The sequence below is a fragment of the Branchiostoma lanceolatum genome, chromosome 6, assembly GCF_035083965.1.
Source record: "Branchiostoma lanceolatum isolate klBraLanc5 chromosome 6, klBraLanc5.hap2, whole genome shotgun sequence".
NCBI lineage: Eukaryota > Metazoa > Chordata > Leptocardii > Amphioxiformes > Branchiostomatidae > Branchiostoma > Branchiostoma lanceolatum.
In genome coordinates, this window is record NC_089727.1 from 11,278,782 (window position 1) to 11,299,114 (window position 20,333).

The 20,333-nt window shown below is 40.9% G+C and overlaps 3 protein-coding genes across 7 annotated transcripts in view; 1 reads left to right on the forward strand and 2 right to left on the reverse strand.

Moving 5' to 3' along the window:
- Positions 1-10,023, forward strand: part of LOC136436576 (GRB2-associated-binding protein 1-like) — a 28,780-nt gene extending 18,757 nt beyond the window's left edge. For 3 of the 4 annotated variants that reach the window (XM_066430640.1, XM_066430642.1, XM_066430643.1), the window contains 7 exons: positions 1,923-2,105; positions 3,830-3,989; positions 4,435-5,955; positions 6,066-6,316; positions 6,439-6,565; positions 6,813-6,966; positions 7,311-10,023. In XM_066430640.1, coding sequence (XP_066286737.1) covers positions 1,923-2,105; positions 3,830-3,989; positions 4,435-5,955; positions 6,066-6,316; positions 6,439-6,565; positions 6,813-6,966; positions 7,311-7,532 — 2,618 coding nt within the window. In that variant the 3' untranslated portion in view covers positions 7,533-10,023. The remainder of the gene's footprint in view (positions 1-1,922; positions 2,106-3,829; positions 3,990-4,434; positions 5,956-6,065; positions 6,317-6,438; positions 6,566-6,812; positions 6,967-7,310) is intronic. The other variant, XM_066430641.1, reaches the window with a different exon arrangement.
- On the reverse strand, positions 9,684-15,927 carry LOC136436579 (GH3 domain-containing protein-like). 2 transcript variants are annotated; one of them, XM_066430652.1, is made up of 10 exons: positions 15,777-15,927; positions 14,388-14,523; positions 13,855-14,022; positions 12,813-13,585; positions 12,533-12,672; positions 12,237-12,358; positions 11,996-12,141; positions 11,764-11,849; positions 11,386-11,479; positions 9,684-10,855 (listed from the first exon to the last, which is right to left on the reverse strand). In XM_066430652.1, exons 1-10 carry the CDS (start codon positions 15,802-15,804, stop codon positions 10,728-10,730), a joined length of 1,821 nt encoding a protein of 606 aa, XP_066286749.1. In that variant the 5' UTR covers positions 15,805-15,927; the 3' UTR covers positions 9,684-10,727. The 2 variants fall into 2 exon arrangements, with proteins under 2 accessions (XP_066286749.1, XP_066286750.1); XM_066430653.1 differs by having other exon boundaries at positions 15,857-15,897.
- An 850-nt stretch (positions 15,928-16,777) lies between these two features.
- Positions 16,778-20,220, reverse strand: LOC136436580 (receptor-transporting protein 3-like). Its single transcript, XM_066430654.1, has 5 exons — positions 19,968-20,220; positions 19,150-19,216; positions 18,610-18,818; positions 18,261-18,448; positions 16,778-17,721 (listed from the first exon to the last, which is right to left on the reverse strand). Exons 1-5 carry the CDS (start codon positions 19,993-19,995, stop codon positions 17,353-17,355), a joined length of 861 nt encoding a protein of 286 aa, XP_066286751.1. The 5' UTR covers positions 19,996-20,220; the 3' UTR covers positions 16,778-17,352.
- Positions 20,221-20,333: the final 113 nt, after the last annotated feature.

Genomic DNA, 20,333 nt, shown 5'->3' on the forward strand with positions numbered 1-20,333 from the left:
ATTTAGGATATTACCACACTACTGAAAATATGAGGTGGATTTCCTTTTAAGATATTGAAATCTATGCATTTAGTGAATTTAGTTATCTTTACAAAAATTATCAACATACTAAATCTACATTGTGTATTAGTATTACATTTTCTAAATACAGAAGGAAGACATACATGTACATGTATATACTTATATAGATAGACAAATTTCCTCCCCCCCCCCCATCTGCTTGAGATAACTAGATTTGCTGACCTGTCTATTCTTGTTACCAGGACAAGGAACCTTGTACCTACCCCTGTTTTTCCTCAACTGTGCCAATGTTTAACCCTGACCAACTGATTTTCCATGGCCTGTGTGGGCATGTACATGTTACATTGTGTCAAGTTCTCCAGATAAAACATGTATGTGTGCCACATTGAAGGTTCCAGTGTCTGATTCTGTAGATTTGGAATGTGTAGATGCAAGCATTCTCCACATGTTAACTCTAGCATGCCACACATTTTTTTTAAATCAGGTTATTAGAATCATTGTTTCACCCTATCGTTATATAGCTATCATTCTATGATAGTGGACTAAATATGTGCAGGGTGTGCTACATTTCTAATTTTCTAGGCCTCTTCTGAGATTCTCCTCCTGGACTACTATTACATATTACCAGTGCATATACAGTCTAAGAAACTTGTAGCCTATATATTATTTTAGCTTGACAAATCACTTTTCAATGCGATTTGATCGACTAAACAAAAGTTAAGGTACTAACACTAGTTGTTTTGACTCTTAAGTCTTACTTGGAAGGGAGCCTAATGTGCAACAAGCAAACAGCACGGCACAAAAGCTTAGCTGTAAATAATTCTACCCCCATACTTAACAGTAAGTGCAACAGTTTACACAACATCCTGACCCCTTAGGTCTTCCTTCCCCTTTAGAGTGATGTTTACTCCAAGTCCCAGGATGTAGTTTATGCAAAGAAACTGCACAGATGTTGCTTCCTTTGCATTCTGGCAAATGTCGTGTAAAAAACATGTTTGTGTGCAGCCTGGGTACTGGTAGATAAAATTTTCAAAAGAAGATTCTATTTAACGTTTTATGAGGAAGATGTTGCACAAGGAAGTTGAAAGCACAATTGTAAATGTTAAGAGAAAAGAGGAACACATCATCTGGAAAGGAATAAGTGACATCAATGTTGGCATGTTCACCCGACCCATTTCCTCATGGAACTCCCTGTTTTTTTATGTCATGTAACAAGTAAAATCTTTGCTGTTCAGAATTAGATAGTTTGATACAGGTACAATGTAAGAGGTAGAAAAATTTTGAAAATGATTGACTAAAAGAATTTAGACACGGAAGTTTCTATGTGCATTTGGCATAGACGTAATGCGTCTGCATTTGGAATGAGCCATATATTATTATTTTGTACATATGGGAAATGTAGAACAGGAGTGGACACACAGGTAGTAGGTTGTATAAGCTGTAGTTAGGGCTATATTTCCTGTCAGGTGGATGGACCCCCCAGGGGAAAACTGGTGGAAGTTGTGGTTTTCTCATCCTGTCTCCATGACAATCTGGGTTCACCTGGGTGCAGGTGGGATTCTTGCCGGAATAGCAGCATTCCTGGACTGATTGTGTTTGAAATAGCTTCAGGCAAGAGTCGTGACACCACCCTGGAATGTTAGTCTTTTCTTCAGAAAGCTTTAAAGCACCCCCTATTGCTTAAGACCAGTACTGCAGTTACTTCATCAGCAACAATGGCAACTCACTCACACAGTAGTCCCCCTTGCTCAATTTTTCGAGAAAAACCTCTGAATTTTTCATCAGATTACAAAGTAAAAAGCACTTTTTGTGCCGGCGAGTGTTCCAAAGTACAGAAAAGTACAGAAAAGTACTTGTGAGAATAATTCAAAGATTCACCCGATGTTTGTCTTGTTTTGCAGATACCGGTAACCTGTCCAGTTCGCAGTCGTCTGTGGAGGCCCCGCCCCCTCGGCCACCCAAGCCCATCACCTCCTCACCCTCCATCAGTCGCGGATCTCCTGCCAGCATTCGCTCTGGCTCATCGTCTAGTGCCAGAGGCTCCCCCAGACAGGCCAGCAGGGCCAGCCCACAGACAGGTAAAGGTCGGTGTTGTTGTTACCATTAAACATTGTTCAATGGAGCTGAAAGAAAATTGAAGATACAAAGATAAAAAACAGAGCAGGTCCTTCGTTTCATGCATGATTTGTTTCCACGGTTATCTTTTGTATGATTCCTACATGGGCTGTAAGCATGTTCCTTATAACTTAACCTTTAGTACACTGAAGTAGCCGTTTGGCACCCCGTTCCCTATTGGTTACAGAGTTAGGCAGCAGGGAGAAGGTTAAGCCTCAGCTTTACAGTGTAAATGTGTGTACAGTGCCTCAGGTCTCTTTCACCAAGTTAATTCTGTTTCAATACCTGTACTGATAAACATTATAAAATAATATCTGTACTGATGAATATTTTTAGTACAGTAGAAACCAGTTAATTGCAATACGCTTTTTAGCAAAAACCGGCCAATTGCAAAGGATTGTGAAATCCCAAACCGTTTCCCATTAACACCATTGTTTATCGGACCCCATATACGCAAAGCCTATGATCGAAAAAATCGGCTAATCGGCAAAAAAATTGTCAAGTTGCAGCACATATTGAACCGAAAATATGCCAAACAAATCACCAAAAACGGCAGGAATGAGTTGACAAATTCTCGAATAAAGATCTAAGATCGCTAAAAGGAACGAATTTGTCTGTTTTGAGTCGCGAAGGACGGCGGCTTCTTGTGAAGTTTACGTTGATAGAGCGGCCTGGCAGATCGGGTGCACGTCAGCACTGCATACAGAGAGGCGCGTGTAGGTTCACAGCCGTCAAAGGCGGCAGCTTTATCAATATGCCTTCGTGTTCTTTTGTCATGTTTCTTTATAGAACGTTTCATTTCTCAGAAAACAAATTTTTACTCAATAAAAACACGTCTCTACCTGTGTTCTCGCTCATTATTGTTGCGTTCGTTTCGACCATGCGACACGTTTGTTATCGCCATTCGTCTAAACCCGGAAGTGAATGTGCCGCTACTGACCTACCGCATTGAATGATGGGATATTGCTACCCACGCCGTCCGCCATCTTTTTTTTACCGAGAACAAATTTGTGAAATTATGCTCGTCGACTGTTGCAAAATTTCCATGTTATGTATGGACATCGTAAGCTAAAAACTCGTAAAAATGACAATCAGAAGCTTACGGTTGCATGAGTTACGATCATTTCCATGTGATAGCTAAATTTTCTGAAAATGAAGACAACAACAAGGTGATCCTTTGTCTATGTGTTGTCGACGATTTTCATGTCTACATTTTGTGTACTGTACCCAACTTTATTTTTGTTTTACTTTTGAAAATCTAAGAATATTCTACAGTGTAGTGTGTTGTGCCCAGATAGAAGTGGTTATTTCTTTGTTCCGTTCGAGTAGAGTGAGTCGATAGCTCAAATATTTACCGTATCATTCATCGAGTCGGTAGAAAACAACGGTCTATGTTGAAAAATCGTACGCTATTGTTACAATAAATGTTACAAGCTAATTTTACAAGTAAATCTACTGATCTAAATAAATTCCACCGTTATTATTGGTTAAATATGGCCGTGTTTGTATTTTTTGTGTCATTGCGTTCGTTTTACTGCCCATGCCCCACCCCCGTGGATTCAATCGGGTCAGTTTGAGCTAACACCTCATAATCGGCAAAGCCGGGTAATCGGGAAAATTGCGTTGACAAATAGGCGTTGCAAATAAACGGTTTCTACTGTATTATCAATAGTAACATTGATGTGTCCCCCAGGTTCTCCTCTGCCCAAACTGTCTCACCAGAATGGGTCGGCAGGCTCTCCCAGACCCAAGGCAGCCCCGCGGAACGTGAAGCAGCCGACAGTGATGCCTGTAGATAATGGGGAACAGTACTTTCCCCTGACTGAGTGCACAACTGGGGAGGCTGAAAACAGGTAACTGTGACACTCCCAAGTTACAATAAACAGACAGAGAAAGAGCAGGGAAAATGACAGATGGATGAAGCTCAAATGCCAATTGTTTTCAATTGGTTTATTTTGAAAACTTTGTTTATATGGAAACATATACACTGTACAGACATGTTACAAAATTTGCATAACTAGCTAGTAATCTCAAGCTAATAAACTGGAACAAGTTAAGAAACATACGTGCCACATCATTCTTTGAAAACCTCTTGACTAGATTTAGTTTTCTAACTGTATCGATATTGTTAAATTTCAATGTCAACAACTTTTAACATCACTGTACAATACGGTACTCTTCAAGTACAATATTGTCCATTTTGTCCATCTAAATGTTATTTGAACCTTCATAAATCAATTTCAATTCAATACCTGCAAGATGTCAATAAACAAATCTTGACCTAAATCTGTATTCCAGGGACATCAGATCACCGGCCAAGCAATCTCCGAGAAGCGCCAGGCTGGAATCTCGCAAGAGAGACAGCTTCCCCGACATGCCCCCACCCCTGCCCCCAGCAGAATACAATGTCCTCCCTCACTCAGCCAAAGCCATGACCAATGGCAGTGTGGACAACCTCGATGTCTACAGTGTTGTTCCCCCTCCAAGACCAGTCACCCAAGTTTCCCTTAGCTCCAACCCTGAAGAAAATTACGACCTTGTTCCGCCACCCAGACTTGCTAGACAAGCGTCTTCAACCTCCACCGACACGGGAGAGACGTACGATATGGTTCCGCCGCGGAGACTGACCAACCAGATGTCCGTTGGGTCGCAGCAGGGGGACATCTATGATGTGGTTCCTCCACCAAAAGTTAGCACGCAACTTTCTAATCAGTCATCCTGGTCGTCACAGCAGGATGTGTACGACACTGTGCCGCATCGCAAACTCGCCACACAATTGTCTACACATTCCAGTACAGGTGAACAGGAGTACAATACACTACCATCTGCAAACGTGGTTCCATCCAATATGGGGATAGACTTTGCACAGGACTATCAAGTTCCTACAGCAACCCAGTTTATGAGAATGAATTCAGTAAAGCAACAACCAATACCCATAAGAAATAGAAGTGGGTCGGGACTGCAGAACTCTTTTGAAGATGATGATGTTGTAGACAATGAGGACTGGGACAGACTCTCAGATTCACTGAGTGAAAATTTCTTGAGATCCATGCTGCCTGATGATGTTAAGGTCGGCTCCTGTGATGACACATACGACATACCACCAACCGCAGGCACAGGGATTCGTCACAGGAATTCCACGGATGAAACCTACGATATACCCCCAAGGAGGAACAGTAGCTCCTTTAGTGAGTCTGGGAACAACAAACGCATGCTGCAGAGAAGGGAGTCACAAGAAAACTATGACATCCCGCCATCCCGCGTCAGCTCAAAGAGCCACCCCTCCCTCAACAGACTGACTTCTCGTGACGACACCTACGACACCCCTCCTCCCCGGGAGGTCCTGGGCAGACGACAGTCCCAGCCCTCCAGTGCTCAGGAGATCTACCAGGTCCCTATCAGCATGGGAGATGGCGACCCCGCGTCAGGGAGCTCCCGGCCTCTGAATGGCACTTACCCCAGCCTGTCCGCAAATGACCTCATTCCACCACCACGCCCCCCGAAGAACAAGTCCGTCACCGACCTGACTGGGAGTCCCAATGTGCCCCCCACCCCACCGCCTAGCTTTGAGGACACGTACTCTGTCCCACCGAGTTTGTCAAAGAAAAGTCTGGAATCCGTTTCCCTCAGTGATCCAATCCCACCTCCTGGGCTGGACGACTTTTACGATTTTCCTAAGAAGCTGAAGGCTGCTCCCGAGGCAGAAGAGCCCCCTCCCCCTGTTCCAAGGACGGCAAAGCAGCATCATTACATCAATGCAGCGACATCTGAGGTTACCCAAGACGAGAACTACATCGCCATGGCAGTATCTAAAGCAAGGTACAACATGTCATAAAACCCTCTATCATAAAACTAACATAAGTGCATCGGATTTGTTGTGTTTAGATGAAATCATCAAAAATAATTTCTTTACTTCTGATATTTTGCAGTGACACTAGCCCCGATAATGTCTACACCTCCATGGCATCTGGACCCAAAGGCATGGCGGAAGGATACACTGATGACCTGTACATGTTCATGGGCGGTGTGGAGGGTATCCCCTCCCCGCCTCCTCTCCTAGAGGTCACCCCTGGCCCAGCTCCAGCCCCAGCTGTGGCTCCTGAGAGGAAACCAACTGACCTGCCTCCTCCAATCAGAAGAGACCTCAAGCCTGGTTCAAAAAGGGCAGATGGTAGACCAGGTAAACCAGAACATCGTTGTAATGCAAAAAAATTCAACCTGCTTAATAGTTCAAGGTCAGACCTTACTATTCTGTTACTCATCTTCAATACTTCAGCATATTCTTGTACAATTTGTTTTCAGGAAAAGCCAACATTCCTCCACCCCTGGACCTGAGCGGTACCAGTAACTTTACAGAAGAGGATACATATGGAGTCTTCCCCATCAAGTCACCTATCACCAAGAGCTTCTCAGTACATGGTTCCAATGGGTGAGTATCCTTTTCATTCGTGGGTCTGTTTGTGTGTGTATATGTAGTACTATGTACCCATCAAATTGACAACTATTTTTGCAACTAATTTTTGGTATTATGACACAGGTGATTAAGGACAGCAATTCTGGATACAAAATATGATGATCCTAATAGTATATGAAATATGATGATGATGGCTTCTGGAAACATCCTGCATTCATTAACAAATGTCGCAAGTCAATTACTGTTTTGTTGTTTCCCACAGTTATAAACCTCCACAGCCAAAGGACTCTGCTGACACAGAAGAAACAGACTCTTCAGATTCTGAGGACTATGAAATTCACAAAACTGGGAGTGGCTCCGCTCTGCTACCACAGATCTACCATCCCATGGAGGGTATAGGCAAAGCAGCACAAGAGGTGTGTACATATATATTTTGAAAACTCATACATGTCATGTATAATGTATAATGTACATACATGCTGACTTTAGATAGATAAGATACAGTTGAAAGAAAGAAAGCATCAAAGATGTGGTATTTCTGACCTTTCAAACAGTACTTGTTTCTATTGTCAGTTACATTTGCAGTATTTCTATTTTACAGTACAATATTTGAATGTATTAAGGTTGTTCATTTCAAATATGATATGCAGAATGTACTTTTTGTGGAGTAAACAAAATATTAGACCAATAATGGTTACTGAGCGCTAGGTTTTCATTGTGACTGTTATGATGAGATGTGATTTCTTTTTTTCTCACAAAGGCTGCCAAGGCCAAGAAAAAGGACAAGGTAGAGTATCTGGACTTGGAGATGTCGGCTTCTCCAGACATGGAGAAAGCAAAGAAGCCTTCCCCGCGATCCTCCCCCCTCCCGCAGCGAACGTCAAGCACGGTGTACACCCGACTGGACATCGACAGGACCATGGCACTCAGCAAGACCAAGGAGGCACGGCAAGAGAGCTACCGAACTTCAGAAGGATCATAGTCTACATATTATACTGAAGATGTAACATCATGTTTGGAATATTGAATCATAACACTGTACTAGTAATATGCTATGAAATGTTACACAGTGATAGTATTTTGACAAGGCTTGTATACTTGCTTGATTTCAACAGAAAGATATTAGTCTGAACTGGAAAAAAGTTGATTGTAAATAGCTAAGCAACTACTATATCCCGTCTGAATCAATATCTTGAATGCCTGAATGAAAAAATAGTTAAGAAATGCTTGTGGTTGTCTATTTAGGTAGTTTCATTCTGTGAATTTACTTGGTTACACTATAATCCTCACAGACTTAGGGAAGTACAGACTTCATATGTACCTAAACAACATCTTGAAGTATTTTCATGTGTTGATAGACCTTTCTGCATTACTGACTAAAACTCTCTAAACATGTCTTCTGACTTCCAGCTACTCTTCATCCTTCCTCTGAGCTGTCCATGTCCACCACCACGGAGGTGCACATACATTACTTCTTTGCATTCCATACTTTTCTATCCCCTCCTAACTCTTAACCTCTACTAGTGATTGTGATCTCTTACACCATATGTGAGGGATGGATGGATGGATAGGGCATTAAGTAGATCCCCATTCCTAGTTAAGTATATACTGTTATACATGTACATGCCCACAGGATCAGGAACCACAGGTGTTGTACAGTCCCAATGGCCTCTGATCTTGTACATCTTTTTTCTTATCTTACACTTGAGAGTCAAACATTAGATATTATTAGATATTTTATATTTTGTTATTATTATTGTATGTACAATAACCTCCTTGGTACAAGTTGGTGTCCCATACTCTCAAATGGGTTTCCTCAACAGTCTTAAACAAAGTTATCACCATGTTAGGGCTCTTTTCTTCTATGTGTAGAGTACAGATATTGACAGATTGTTGTTTTTTTCAGTCCTCACACTTGTATTGTAATGAACTAGCATTGTTGATACTTCAGTTGTAGACATCTTTTTTCAGTTATTTTATGGAACAAGCCATGTAGTTAGGAATGTCACTTCGTCACCAGATATCCCAGAGTTTTGAACTTTGTATTTCAACCACCAAAAGTTGTGTGGATTTTACATTTGTCAGTATCTTTGTGATTGTATTAACTTTTTGTTTATTCTAGTGACAATGAATAGAAATTTCAGCAACACATAGTAATCACCCTGCTTCACATTGGTATCATAGTATACAAAACAGTATCAGTTCTGATAGTTCTGATACAGTATGTTGGCACACTAAATTCCAATAGATAACCTGTGTAAGTCACTGCATGTGCCTTTTAGCTTTCTTCAGTAGCTAACTTGACACATTACTGCCTGAAAATTCAATACAAAAGTGCTAAGTTGCTGCTTTAAATATGTTGGGAAGAAAGAAAGCAGTAGAAATTTTGAAAATGGTTTCTCTAGATATGCATTTATTGATAGACTAGCTTCCAAAAGGTATGGGTACATTCTCACCACTTCCAAACACTTATGCACATTGAGATATGCTGTACACAAGCAGTTACAACAGGAGTTTGTAACAAGTTTTGACATAAGTGGTAAAACGTTTTTCCACAATAGCTTGTGTTCAAAGTGGAGGGATATATGCCCCTCCACTAGATTGGCTGCTTCCAAGATTGTATTTTTTTCAATAACAGCAGAAAATCTATATTTAGATTATTCAAGACACATTTGTGTACAAAAGTTGCTATAGAAACCCTGATTTCACACTTTTTATCATGCAGTGAATTTTTACATTCCTTTTGTTCGCAGTAGAGCTGTTTCTTTCATTTTTGTGACAGAGTGATTTGGTGGAAGCAGTAGTTTTAACTTAACATGTACATTAGCCTGATTAACAATGAGGTAGAGAGGTACTAGTAGTTAGAATTGTAATCCATTTTGTTTTTTCTATAACAAAGGAGGAATTTGTTTACCTATTTTCTCTTTTTAATGTCTACCTCTTCTTTCTCTTTGTAGGTAGACAAGAAGTGTATAAGAATATGAGATGACAATAGATTGTAAATGGATTTCAGGAAGCCCCTATTGTCAAACTTGTGTGAATGTACGATTTGTAATATGCATGTGAAAGTGCCTGTGCTACTGTACTATATCTTATTTTCTGTCACAGGGAATCATAATGTCACCAAGGAAACTGTCCTTGACAAAGGTTTATTGTGTGAAAAAATTCCCATCTGATGAAATATTGGGCAGTACATTGCCAACTTGATTCAACATCTCATAGAAAAATGAACTTTGAATGCAAAAAATGGGATGGTATTATAATCGTTCAAACATAGATTTCTAGCACATGTACATTCTCTTGGTATCACTGTTTACTAAAATATCAATACAAATGTTAAGATATCCTGTAACTAACCACTGGGTGAACATGTAAGTGTGCACAGAGCTGGAAACAACTTTGCTGAACTGCTATGGAAATTGATAAATGCATTGGACAGTGTTTTTGTGAATACAATAAAGTTTATAAGATTGGTTGATTGTCAGTGAAAGTAGTGTTATCCTGTAAGTAGGGTAGTTGACAAGTTGTAGACTTTAGGAAATGTATATATGGAAAGGGGGTGTCCCTGTGGTGTAGTGGTCTGCGCCTTTGCTACTCTACCACATCAGGTTCAAATTACTTGGACCAGAAGGACTGGGGTTCAAGCCCCAGGTAGGGCACCTCTGGACAAGAGGCGCATTGAGTCATACCAAAGACTTTATAAAAATGGTACATACTTATGAAACAGTATGGAAGTTAAACACACTCCACTGCCAGTGGACTAGCCCCCTGCTGCAGTGATTGCACCACAGTGTGGCCCCAGGGCTATGAAACGGAGATGGGCACCGCCCTATACATCAATTATGGTGTGGGAGGATTTTAACTAATATATGGAAAGAGGAGTATGTTGCACCGCAGTTTTCAAATAGTTTAACTGTAAGCATCTATACCACAAACAATTTCTCTGCTAACATGATAAGCACCATGGTCAAAACTAATCTAACTTTTTCCAGAAACATCTTGAAGTTGGTAATTAACATACATTATCCCCAACCAAAGTAACACAAGTTAACTATGCATCAGAATACAATGAAAGGTTCAAACAAATTTTTCTTTCTCAGAAATTATTTCTTGTTTAATATTAATAACCATGTTGATAAACCAACCACAGGCTCCTCGGCAGTGGTAATTAATCACACTACTCTTTCAATCTGTCCATCATGAAGTCCACATCAGTCCTTCTCTTCATGACACGAGGCACCTTGAGCTGGTTGGACCCCGCCATGGTGTTGGACAGGAGATGCTCACGGTACTCCGAGAAACAGCCTAGAGAATACACATCACATCAATGTTCCTCAAACATACAACTGTGTCTATATAGCCGGTACAAGTGCCCTTCAGCGTAACACAACAGCTTCAGGCACACGGGGCAGCAGCAGCTGGTTATATTACACCGAACAACTTGTCACACCTAACCTTTGCACATCTGACAGCAAGCGTTGTTTAAAGCTATCTGGCAAGGATGCTCCTTCAGCACTCTATGGTAATCAGTTCCACTTTACAATACTTCTAGGAATATATGACTTTTTGAACACTTCAAGTACAGCTTTTTATCATCCACATTTTGTTCCAAGAAGTTCCCAGTCAAGGACTATTGATTGACTTATGCTGGGACTCTTGATAATAACCTCTTCCCAACAATAAACCAACATACAGAAAACATCCCCTGGTAATATCTATGTTGACATGAGCACACATCGATAAACTTGTGTGGGGAGAACAAGTGGAGATACAGCTTCTTGCAATGTAAAACATAACCTTCTTGGCGAAGGTAATGAACATTTGTGTTTTCTCACCTTCTGGCATAAGATGCACCACAAGAGGGCCTATACTCCCCTGGGTCCGACAGCGATCATACATGTAGGCTGTCTTTCTTAGGCAGTCCTCAAGCTGGAAAAGAAATAGAATTATCATACACTACTGATGTTTGGTATTACAGTCGACAAATGAACTGTGCATACTCAAGTTGGATTTGACCAAGAATTTGACAGACCAAATGAAATTCAATCTTTCACTTAAAGATCCACATGGGCATTGTAGCAAAGAAGAACATAAAAGGCTGGCACATTGCATCAAGAGTTTGGATATGAAAAGGCGACTCTTCAGCACCAAGGACAGATAACAAGACATGTGCTATCTTCTTTGGCATTGTTTCAATGTTTTGTCACTATTACCTGCTGTGCATACTGTTTCTCTTGACCTTTCACCCCATTCTGTAGCTCCAGAAACAGCACATAATGTGGCAGTGGGTCCGCCTGTCCTGTAGTACAGAACACAATGGTCAGTAGGCTGTGGGTGCTGAGAGCACATGGCACAGGATGTTCTATGTGTAAGCAGAAGGTTAGCCAAGCACAGTGTTAACATAGATTTCAACATGGTGAAAAAGACTGACTCTGACATCAGTACCTTCCTGCACTAGCACACTCTCGGCACAGCAGTAGTCGACCACGTGTACACCAGTGTCTGCCCAGGCTGTTTTAGCTGACTTCAAAGCCTGGTAGAACATGTCTTCTGATGTCTTCTCTCCGCGCACATTCAGCATCTGCCCTTGTCTGGAAAAGTGGTAAATTGTCAAGTCGTTGGCATCAATGGAATTTGTCATTAAAGCTCAGAATAAAATACAACAGAAAGATGATGTTCTTCTCACCTGTACATGAACTGGATGACAGGACACTTGTGGTAGAACCCCACAACCTTCACAACGTCCCCAAACCTGTACCTGTACAGGCCACCTGCATTGGTGATCACCAACTCATACATGCCCCCTAGCTGCAAAAAGAAATAATGCAGCATTCAAATGTAAATTATAGCAATGAAATTCTCAAGCTTGAAAGGGCCACCGGTGCCATAGCCCCTACAAACATCAGCTATCATGCTCTCATAAACATGGATAAACATGATCAAATGTTGTTATTTTCCATAGGAGTAATAATAACTGCCCACCTGAGCTTGTTCCAACCATAATGTATCTGGCTGGTCCTGATCAGAACTGTCCACAGGGATGAGTTCGAACACCATGGAGCGTGGACAGAGGATGTAGTGCCGCTCCTCATCACTGGGCCAGATATTCACCCCAACCAGACCTGCAGAAGTCAGGGTATCAAACGCTTGTTCAGCAAATGGTTGACATTGGATGATAAAATCTGAACCACATTTTGAGCAAATTTGATGACAGCAGAGTATTGCAAATGAAGTTAAATTCAGAAAAAAGACATAGCTGTACCTTCTGTGGCACCGTAGATTGGTGAGTACATGGGGATCCCTTTGCAGTAATGGCTCTTCAGCTTCTGCCTGTACAGGTCAAAGGATCCTGTATCTGTGGCCAGGATCAAACCCATAAATGGCCAAACCCTCCTAACAATCCCATCAAATCCCTTCTGAAATTCCTCCCTCAACTCCTGTGCTCTGCCCAGATCCGGTTTCAGGAGTTGGTTTAGCGCAGCTCGTATGTCATCTTCTATGTCGAGGTTTGGATCCACACAACCCTTCTCAATATCAGTGACAATTTGCTCCCAACACGCTTCCATCATCACCAGGGCCGTGTGAACACGGAAGGAGAAATTTGCCTCAATGATGCCCAGATTTCTGTCTTTCAGAGCAAACAGTAGGTGCACATACAGGGCCTCACGTTCAGACATGATGTCAAACCCAGGTTTGGGAGTTGAGTACAAATTCAACATTGCCTGAGAATTCGCCGGGGATGAAGAGTTCGGTCCGATAGGGATTCCAGCTGCAGACTCCCTAAAGTGTGGCATGTGGAAAATCTTCAAGTCCTTCTGGAGATTGTCTGACTCAGGGAATCCCTCCAACATACTGCTGAGTGCGACGGTGACCCCTTGAAGGAAGAAGTTGACCCTCTGTTTCTGGCCCATGGGAATGATGCTGTACTTTCCTGAGGTCCCAGACGTTGTGCCAAACACTATGGGTTTGAAGGCAGTCAGGACCATCTCTTCTCCTGCAATCATTCGCTCTACGTACTCTCGATAGTGCTCATACCTGAAAAATGTATTACAACAAGGCAAAATGTTGACATCATGTTATAATATGTCTATAAACAAATAGAAACAACTGCATAGTAAGCAAAGCTGAGACATTTGAACAAATGATTTTCTTGCCTAAAATATTGATGTTTCATGCTAATCATTTGCTGTACATTATCAATACTTTCCAGACATTTCTATGGCCAGAGCATCACTTCTACTCTTTCAGAAAAACACATCATACACTATTTCTTGATCAATTTCAAAGACACATCCGTCCCCTACCTTGTGAGAGGATGTGAGCCTCTGTAGTCCTCCCTTGATGTGACATCAGCAAACCTGTAGGTTCTGCCGTACGCTGTGTCTGCATGTTCCCTCAGCCTCTGCAGCAGAACCTCCTCTTGCACAGCTGCCACGTTCTCACAGTCACGCTCAAGTTTTCTCCTCATATGCCTGCAGGGCAAGTCAATTTTCCAGTATTGTTTGTAGTCCTATATAATATATAGGATGTCTATAGTCTATAGGGATGCTGAAAAGACCGCAAAGGATACCTGTAGACCACAAACCTCCACTATGATACCATTATGTTGAAATTGGCCCTTTTTTTAATGGAAGAGATCATTACTAGTAGGATGATTGAGGCTTCAGAGATTTGAATTTGGACAAATATTTTGCAAATATTCCTCTAAAGCCAAGGTCAACCACAAAACTAAGAAAATCTATTGATTGCTTTCATAGGGGTCCTGTCAAATGACAAACAAATTAACAAAACTATAAGTAGTTTGAGTAATTACAGTAACCAAATATGATGGTCCTACCTGCCCACAATACTGAAGACCCTGTAGCTGAGGTACTGGTCCAGCAGGGATCTGTATGTGTGAGTGTCGGACTTCCTCTTCTTTGCAATATCCCAGACAACATACGCAGCTCCTGTACACAGCATCACTGCCCCACCTATCCAGTCATTTTAAGGCAATTAACACCCGTGAAACACTCATCAATACTTTGTAGTGTTCATTATTGGTCTAGATCTAGTGGTTTATTCTCCAAGCAGAGGTTTTGGTCGGCTGGGGTAGTAGTGGCCGGGGTTTTTTAGGCCGACCTAAAAAAACCGGCCACTACTACCCCAGCCGACCAAAACCTCTGCTTGGAGAATACTAGTGATATGATGGATCACACTAGTAAATCAGTTTATCTAGAGTCCAGTAGCCATGAGAAAGACCTTGGGATCACTACAGACCGTGACCTGTCTTTTGAGAAGCATGTGACTTTGGCCGTATCTAAAGCCAACAAAATGGCAGGTTTGCTCTGGAGAACATTCTCACACATCGACAATGTCATTTTCGTAACTCTATACAAATCCCTTGTGAGGCCTCACCTCGAATACGGAGCACCAATATGGTCACCCGGTACGTGGAAAATGGTGGACATGGTGGAAAATGTACAGAGGAGAGCCACTAAGAGGGTACCAGGCCTGCGAGATTTAACCTACGAGGAAAGACTGCGAACATTGAAACTACCAACTCTGCTTTACAGAAGGCTACGGGGGGACTTAATTAACACCTTTAAATATGCACACGGGCTGTTTGACACCGCCCCATGCATACCTGAGATACAATCTGAGGCCAGGACAAGAGGCCATAGCTTACGGCTAACAAGAACATTTACAAAAACAAACAGGAGGTTGCTGTTCTTCAAACACAGCGTGGTCCCCTGGTGGAATGGACTCCCAGAAGAAGTAATCAACGCTCCCTCAGTTAATGCCTTCAAAGCCAGATTCGACAGGTACATGGAAGTTCACCCTGTTAAGTACAACCACAGAGCTTTGGAACATCCACACAAACCCACCATGACAGTTGAGTGAAAAGGAATTCAACAATGAAGAGCGGTCTAAACTGGAACAGTCCTACCTGACCGAAAATTCTACTCTACTCTACTCTAGTGGTTAACAGTTAGTGATCTTTGGATAAAGACACAAGGTCAGGTAAGAAGGATTGAATCCCGAGCAACCATCTGGATTTCAAACCACGAAATGTCAGAAATACAGGATTCTTTTAAAATGTGGGGCTCGATAAACTTAAACATAGAGGACACTAGTCTAGAGGGTTCCCGCAGCCACACCCCCCACCCCCATTTTTATACAACATCAACATTTTATACTCGAGTGGTCCCATCAACCGAATGCACAGAACTAGAACACAACTAACCTGTAAATATTTTTCTTCCAAGGCCCATGTTACCAGATCTGAGAGTAATATCGGTTATCAACTTGGAACATTTATATAACCTTTGTTGTCTATGTTATATCACCAGCACACCGCTAACCAACACGGAAGTCCCGCCAAATTGCATGGTACAAACACATTTTCATTGTTACACGCAGATTCGAAAACACGCATTATGCATTTAAACAGTGTTGAACTGATGATCAATGATAAGACACATCAAAAATTATTACTACTAGTAATCTATTTCTTGTGAGATCTGTGCTATATTAATTTATCATTTATTTCATCATTTTATTCGTAATGCTGAGAATTGAACGTGTAACTATGTATTTTCAGATTGACCTTTGAGCTCCAAACAGCTGAGTGTCGGAGCAATCCACGGGATTTTTTCTACACATTTTGCAAGCGAAATTTTCCTCTCCGACTTCAACATCACGCTTCCGTCACAACAAGCTGACATTAATAGGTAGCACGGAAAAAAACCTAACAGTGTAAAAATCGTCATACATCAAAAGCGCCATGTAGTGGTAAAAAGTATTCATGCAGTACTACACGTACAATGGATACCATAATGGTGCAGCCCTTCAGTGAACTGCTAGAGGCCGCTTTTGATCGATGTAATTAATGAATGTGTAAAAATAAGTCATTATTTGTACTTATCAGTATTATAAATTGTAAGTAAAGCAAGAAGACTTGGACACCATTTCAGTGCTGAATTCATAATGAAACAATGGTCAAAAGCCAGGAAGGATATCATTACATTACTAGTCTAGAAAAACAATACTAACATTGTTACCAGGGCCAGTCCCATCTCAGCAGGGAGATGATTAATTAACAAATTTTACATGCTGTATAATTCATTGTCCAATGTTGACTAATTTTCTTTCACAGAATCTGAAAATGTAGAGGTACACGAGTTTTACGATTGACTTAATTGATGATGTCAAAAAAAGATACACAAAACAATGGAGGCTTGAAAGTTCTATTACTAACTTTTATTTCTTCATCAAAACAAATTTGAGAAGACCTTTAACACAACAGCCTTGATTGGCATCCAATTTTTACAATACGAATGTTAGTACATGTAGTAGGAAATTGATTGATAATGATAACAGGGATTTGTAGCATTTAATATAGCATTTACATGCGTACATACACTTACAATTGTGTTACAAATATCCAAGAGAAAAGGAGTAAATGTATATTAGCACAATATGGTGCCTTGGCTGTTAGCACAAAACCTAGGACACACAACTTTGTAAAATCACACAACTGTTATACAGCTGATAATATACAAGTACCTACTTGTTGTAGCAGCATTAGGCAAAATAGATTAAAACCTTATAGATGAAAGGCAATTACCGATAACATAAAAAAATTTGATATATATATATGTGTGTGTGTGTGTGTGTGTGTGTGTGTGTGTGTGTGTGTGTGTGTGTGTGTGTGTGTGTGTGTGTGTGTGTGTGTGTGTATATATATATATATATATATATATATATATATATATATATATGTCTTATGTATGCATATATATATATATATAGTCCATTCACTAGTCCCTTTTCATTTGCCCACACACCCCCAGCTGACATGCCTCACAAAGGGCAGACTCGTGGTTACTGGTCATGTTCGCTGGTCTTTGACTCCTGTTCAGCTGCTCTGAATGATGATCTCCGGAGTAGAACTTTTCTTCGATCTTCCTTCGAAGATTCTGTATCACTTTGACCATCTCATCTCTGTACCACTTGGGAGCTTCAGGCTCACAGGTTCCTGACTCGCTGCAGGGTTTGCATGTCTGCCCCGGTAGAAACATTTTCACCTCCCCCTTGTACTTGTACTTCTCCACCATGCGGTAGTGGAAGATGACTTGTCCCTTCAAGGATGTCCAGCTGTTTCCACAATGTCTGCACTCGAACCTGACCTGTCAGCATGACAAATTGACAAGAAAGTTCTGACCTTCAGTTGCAGCATACTGACTTACACATGTGAAGGGCCAGTGTCACATACATCGTACACAGTAACTTCTGGCAGCACTACATCAGGCTGGTTTACAAGTAGCATGTTATAGTTTAGCCGCAACTGTATATATCATTATTTATGTTATATGTATCTGTAGATGTATGTTGCTTTTTCTGTGTTGATATGGGCCTTGAGCATACAATAAAATAAATAAAGATATATGACAAGTTGTTTACACAGCAAATTGGGGATATTTGTAAGACACAGGTGGATGTATCATACAAAATGACACTGTCATGTGAAAGAATGTCCTGTGAAAGTGTGTCTTGTGTGAAAACAGAATTTTTCCTCTATTCCTCATTCGTACCCAATCAGGTATACCAGCATAACATTGTATTGGCAGTCATATCTTCCTTTACTGATAAACTTCCCTGTATAATCCACTACTACTGACATGCACCTCAAATGCCGTAAAAAAGATATATTATAATCCAATCTGACCTTGGCTTTGTCAGTGAACTGTTTCCACTGGTCGTTTCTGGCTTGATTGATATTGGGTAAGGTCCTAACTTTGGTTAGGGTCCATTCTTCTTCAAATGATGCACAAATTTCCCTCTCAAATATCTTGCTCCATTCTCTTGGTGGCTTGTCCCCTCTTCCTTTTCCTTTTCTTTTTCCTTTTCCTTTTCCTATAGGAGACATTCAGGTATCATTTTCAAAAGTATGATGGCATGAACAGTCCTCAGTTTACAAGATTTTGTGATTCCCTTGTTCAGATATAAAAGAGAAGTCCACTTGTTGACATTCTTTGCTTTGGTTCATGATTGAAAAGGTCAAAGTCTGAGCCTACCTGGGACTCTGGAAGGTTGACTTGCAGCAGCAGCTTGGCCTGCTGCGGGTTGCCTTTGTGCAGGATAAGCAGTGACTGCGGGTTCCCTCTCTCTTTCATCATCATCATCACCATAATAATCATCTTCATCATAATCATATTCCCACTCTCTTTGCAAGCGTGCATATTCCTGCGCCTGCAAGATCATATGCTCCCGCTGCTTCCTCGCCCTGGACAATAAAAATGTTCAAATTTGGCAGGCAATCAGAGATTAAAACTCAGTTGGACAAAAACTTGCAACATAACATTGACCACACATTTCATTAGCCTAGGTGCTGCCATCTTATTCCTACCAGAGCTCACTAGAGTCGCTACCCTAAATTTAGTAGGGTAGCAAGTGTAGGAACCCTGGTAGTAATAGGATGGCAACCAGGCTAACATTTAATTGGGAAACTGGAAACTGGTAAAAACTATTTTCTCAAGTAAACAAACATGCATACTTTACCTTAACTTAAGTTTATATAGAAACTGCAAACATTAGACAATAGTTGGACCACAAACCTTTCTGCATCAGCATCATGCCCCAGCATTTTCCACAGAGCATACGCACCCAGCGCCACAGCACCCCCTACAGAAATTAAAATATTTCTCAAAGAGAAACACTCAACAGCACACATTATTATATAACTGGTCTGGAGATTTACTTCTGATTAGTAATATTCTTCACTATATTAACTTATAATGTTAGTCTAAAAGTCAAGGAAGCTGTGATCAACTTAAATCCTCAAGGTGGCATTAGGCTTGAATGTCAAGTCAATTCACATATGTGTGGAAAATCGAAACCAGGCACAAGTTGAAATCGATCAATTTTTCCCTAGCTATTGACAGGCTTTTATATTATATCCTCTGTCACTAAGGATTCTTTTCCCACTATTTACAGGTTAGCCTGTCAATAAGAATCTTTTTCCCACTATTGTCAATATGGATTTTCCCTGCTATAGACCTGTCAATAAGAATTTTTCCCGCTATTGACAAGCTAGGCCGGTCTACCGGCCTGTCAAATGCAATAGCCACAATCTTTTGACAATTCTTTTCTGCAAGGTCTGTGTCAACTGTTATTATTTTTTTCTCCCTTGCAGCCCTAAGGTAAGTTATCATACTTTGCTCTGGATGGGTGGTTGGAGATGTAAGATCAAAATATACAAGCACCTCTTCTGTATGGTCCAATAATCTCTTAATGGACCGTTAATCTATCTGGGAATCTGCGGGGCCGTTATCAAATCTCTCGGGGGCCCATTACTCTATCAAATAATTAAAGCGCTTTTTCAGAGCAAGGATTTTAAACCTCCTTGTTTGGAGGCACCAATCCGGCCACTTACCTGTGAGCCATTCTGTAAAACTAGGCATCTCTCTTTGATTGTTCCAAGCTGCAACTTATTCACGATACAACCTGGCTCCAAATACAACATGGTGATGGTGTGGCATTATTTACACGTCACAATTATCCTGCAACTAACAGGTAGTGTCCCAAAACGGAATAAATAGATTCTTATTAGTATTCGCAGATTCAACGATACATTTTCATGATTCTTTGGTTATCATATATAATGATGGGTAAATATCTTACTGACTTTGTTGTAAAACTATTCAACACATTTAGCAGTAGTTGTGTTAACTCTTAAAATGTTTCATTCAAATGCTTATGCATCATGTGCATCTAGTAATTTTGGGTGATGAATATTATG

Bases quoted from the DNA above. Each gene is read 5' to 3' on its own strand.
- LOC136436579 (XM_066430652.1), bottom strand. From the start codon at position 15,804: ATGGGCCTTGGAAGAAAAATATTTACAG. The intron at 12,142-12,236 runs GTGAGAAGAACA...CCACTTTTCCAG, and splicing joins GTCATCCAGTTCATGTACAG to ACAAGGGCAGATGCTGAATG. The intron at 10,856-11,385 runs GTGAGAAAACAC...TGTATTCTCTAG, and splicing joins GGTGCATCTTATGCCAGAAG to GCTGTTTCTCGGAGTACCGT.
- LOC136436580 (XM_066430654.1), bottom strand. From the start codon at position 19,995: ATGCCTAGTTTTACAGAATGGCTCACAG. The intron at 19,217-19,967 runs GTAAGTGGCCGG...TAATTTCTGTAG, and splicing joins TTTTACAGAATGGCTCACAG to GGGGTGCTGTGGCGCTGGGT. The intron at 17,722-18,260 runs GTCAGATTGGAT...TCATGCTGACAG, and splicing joins AGTTCACTGACAAAGCCAAG to GTCAGGTTCGAGTGCAGACA.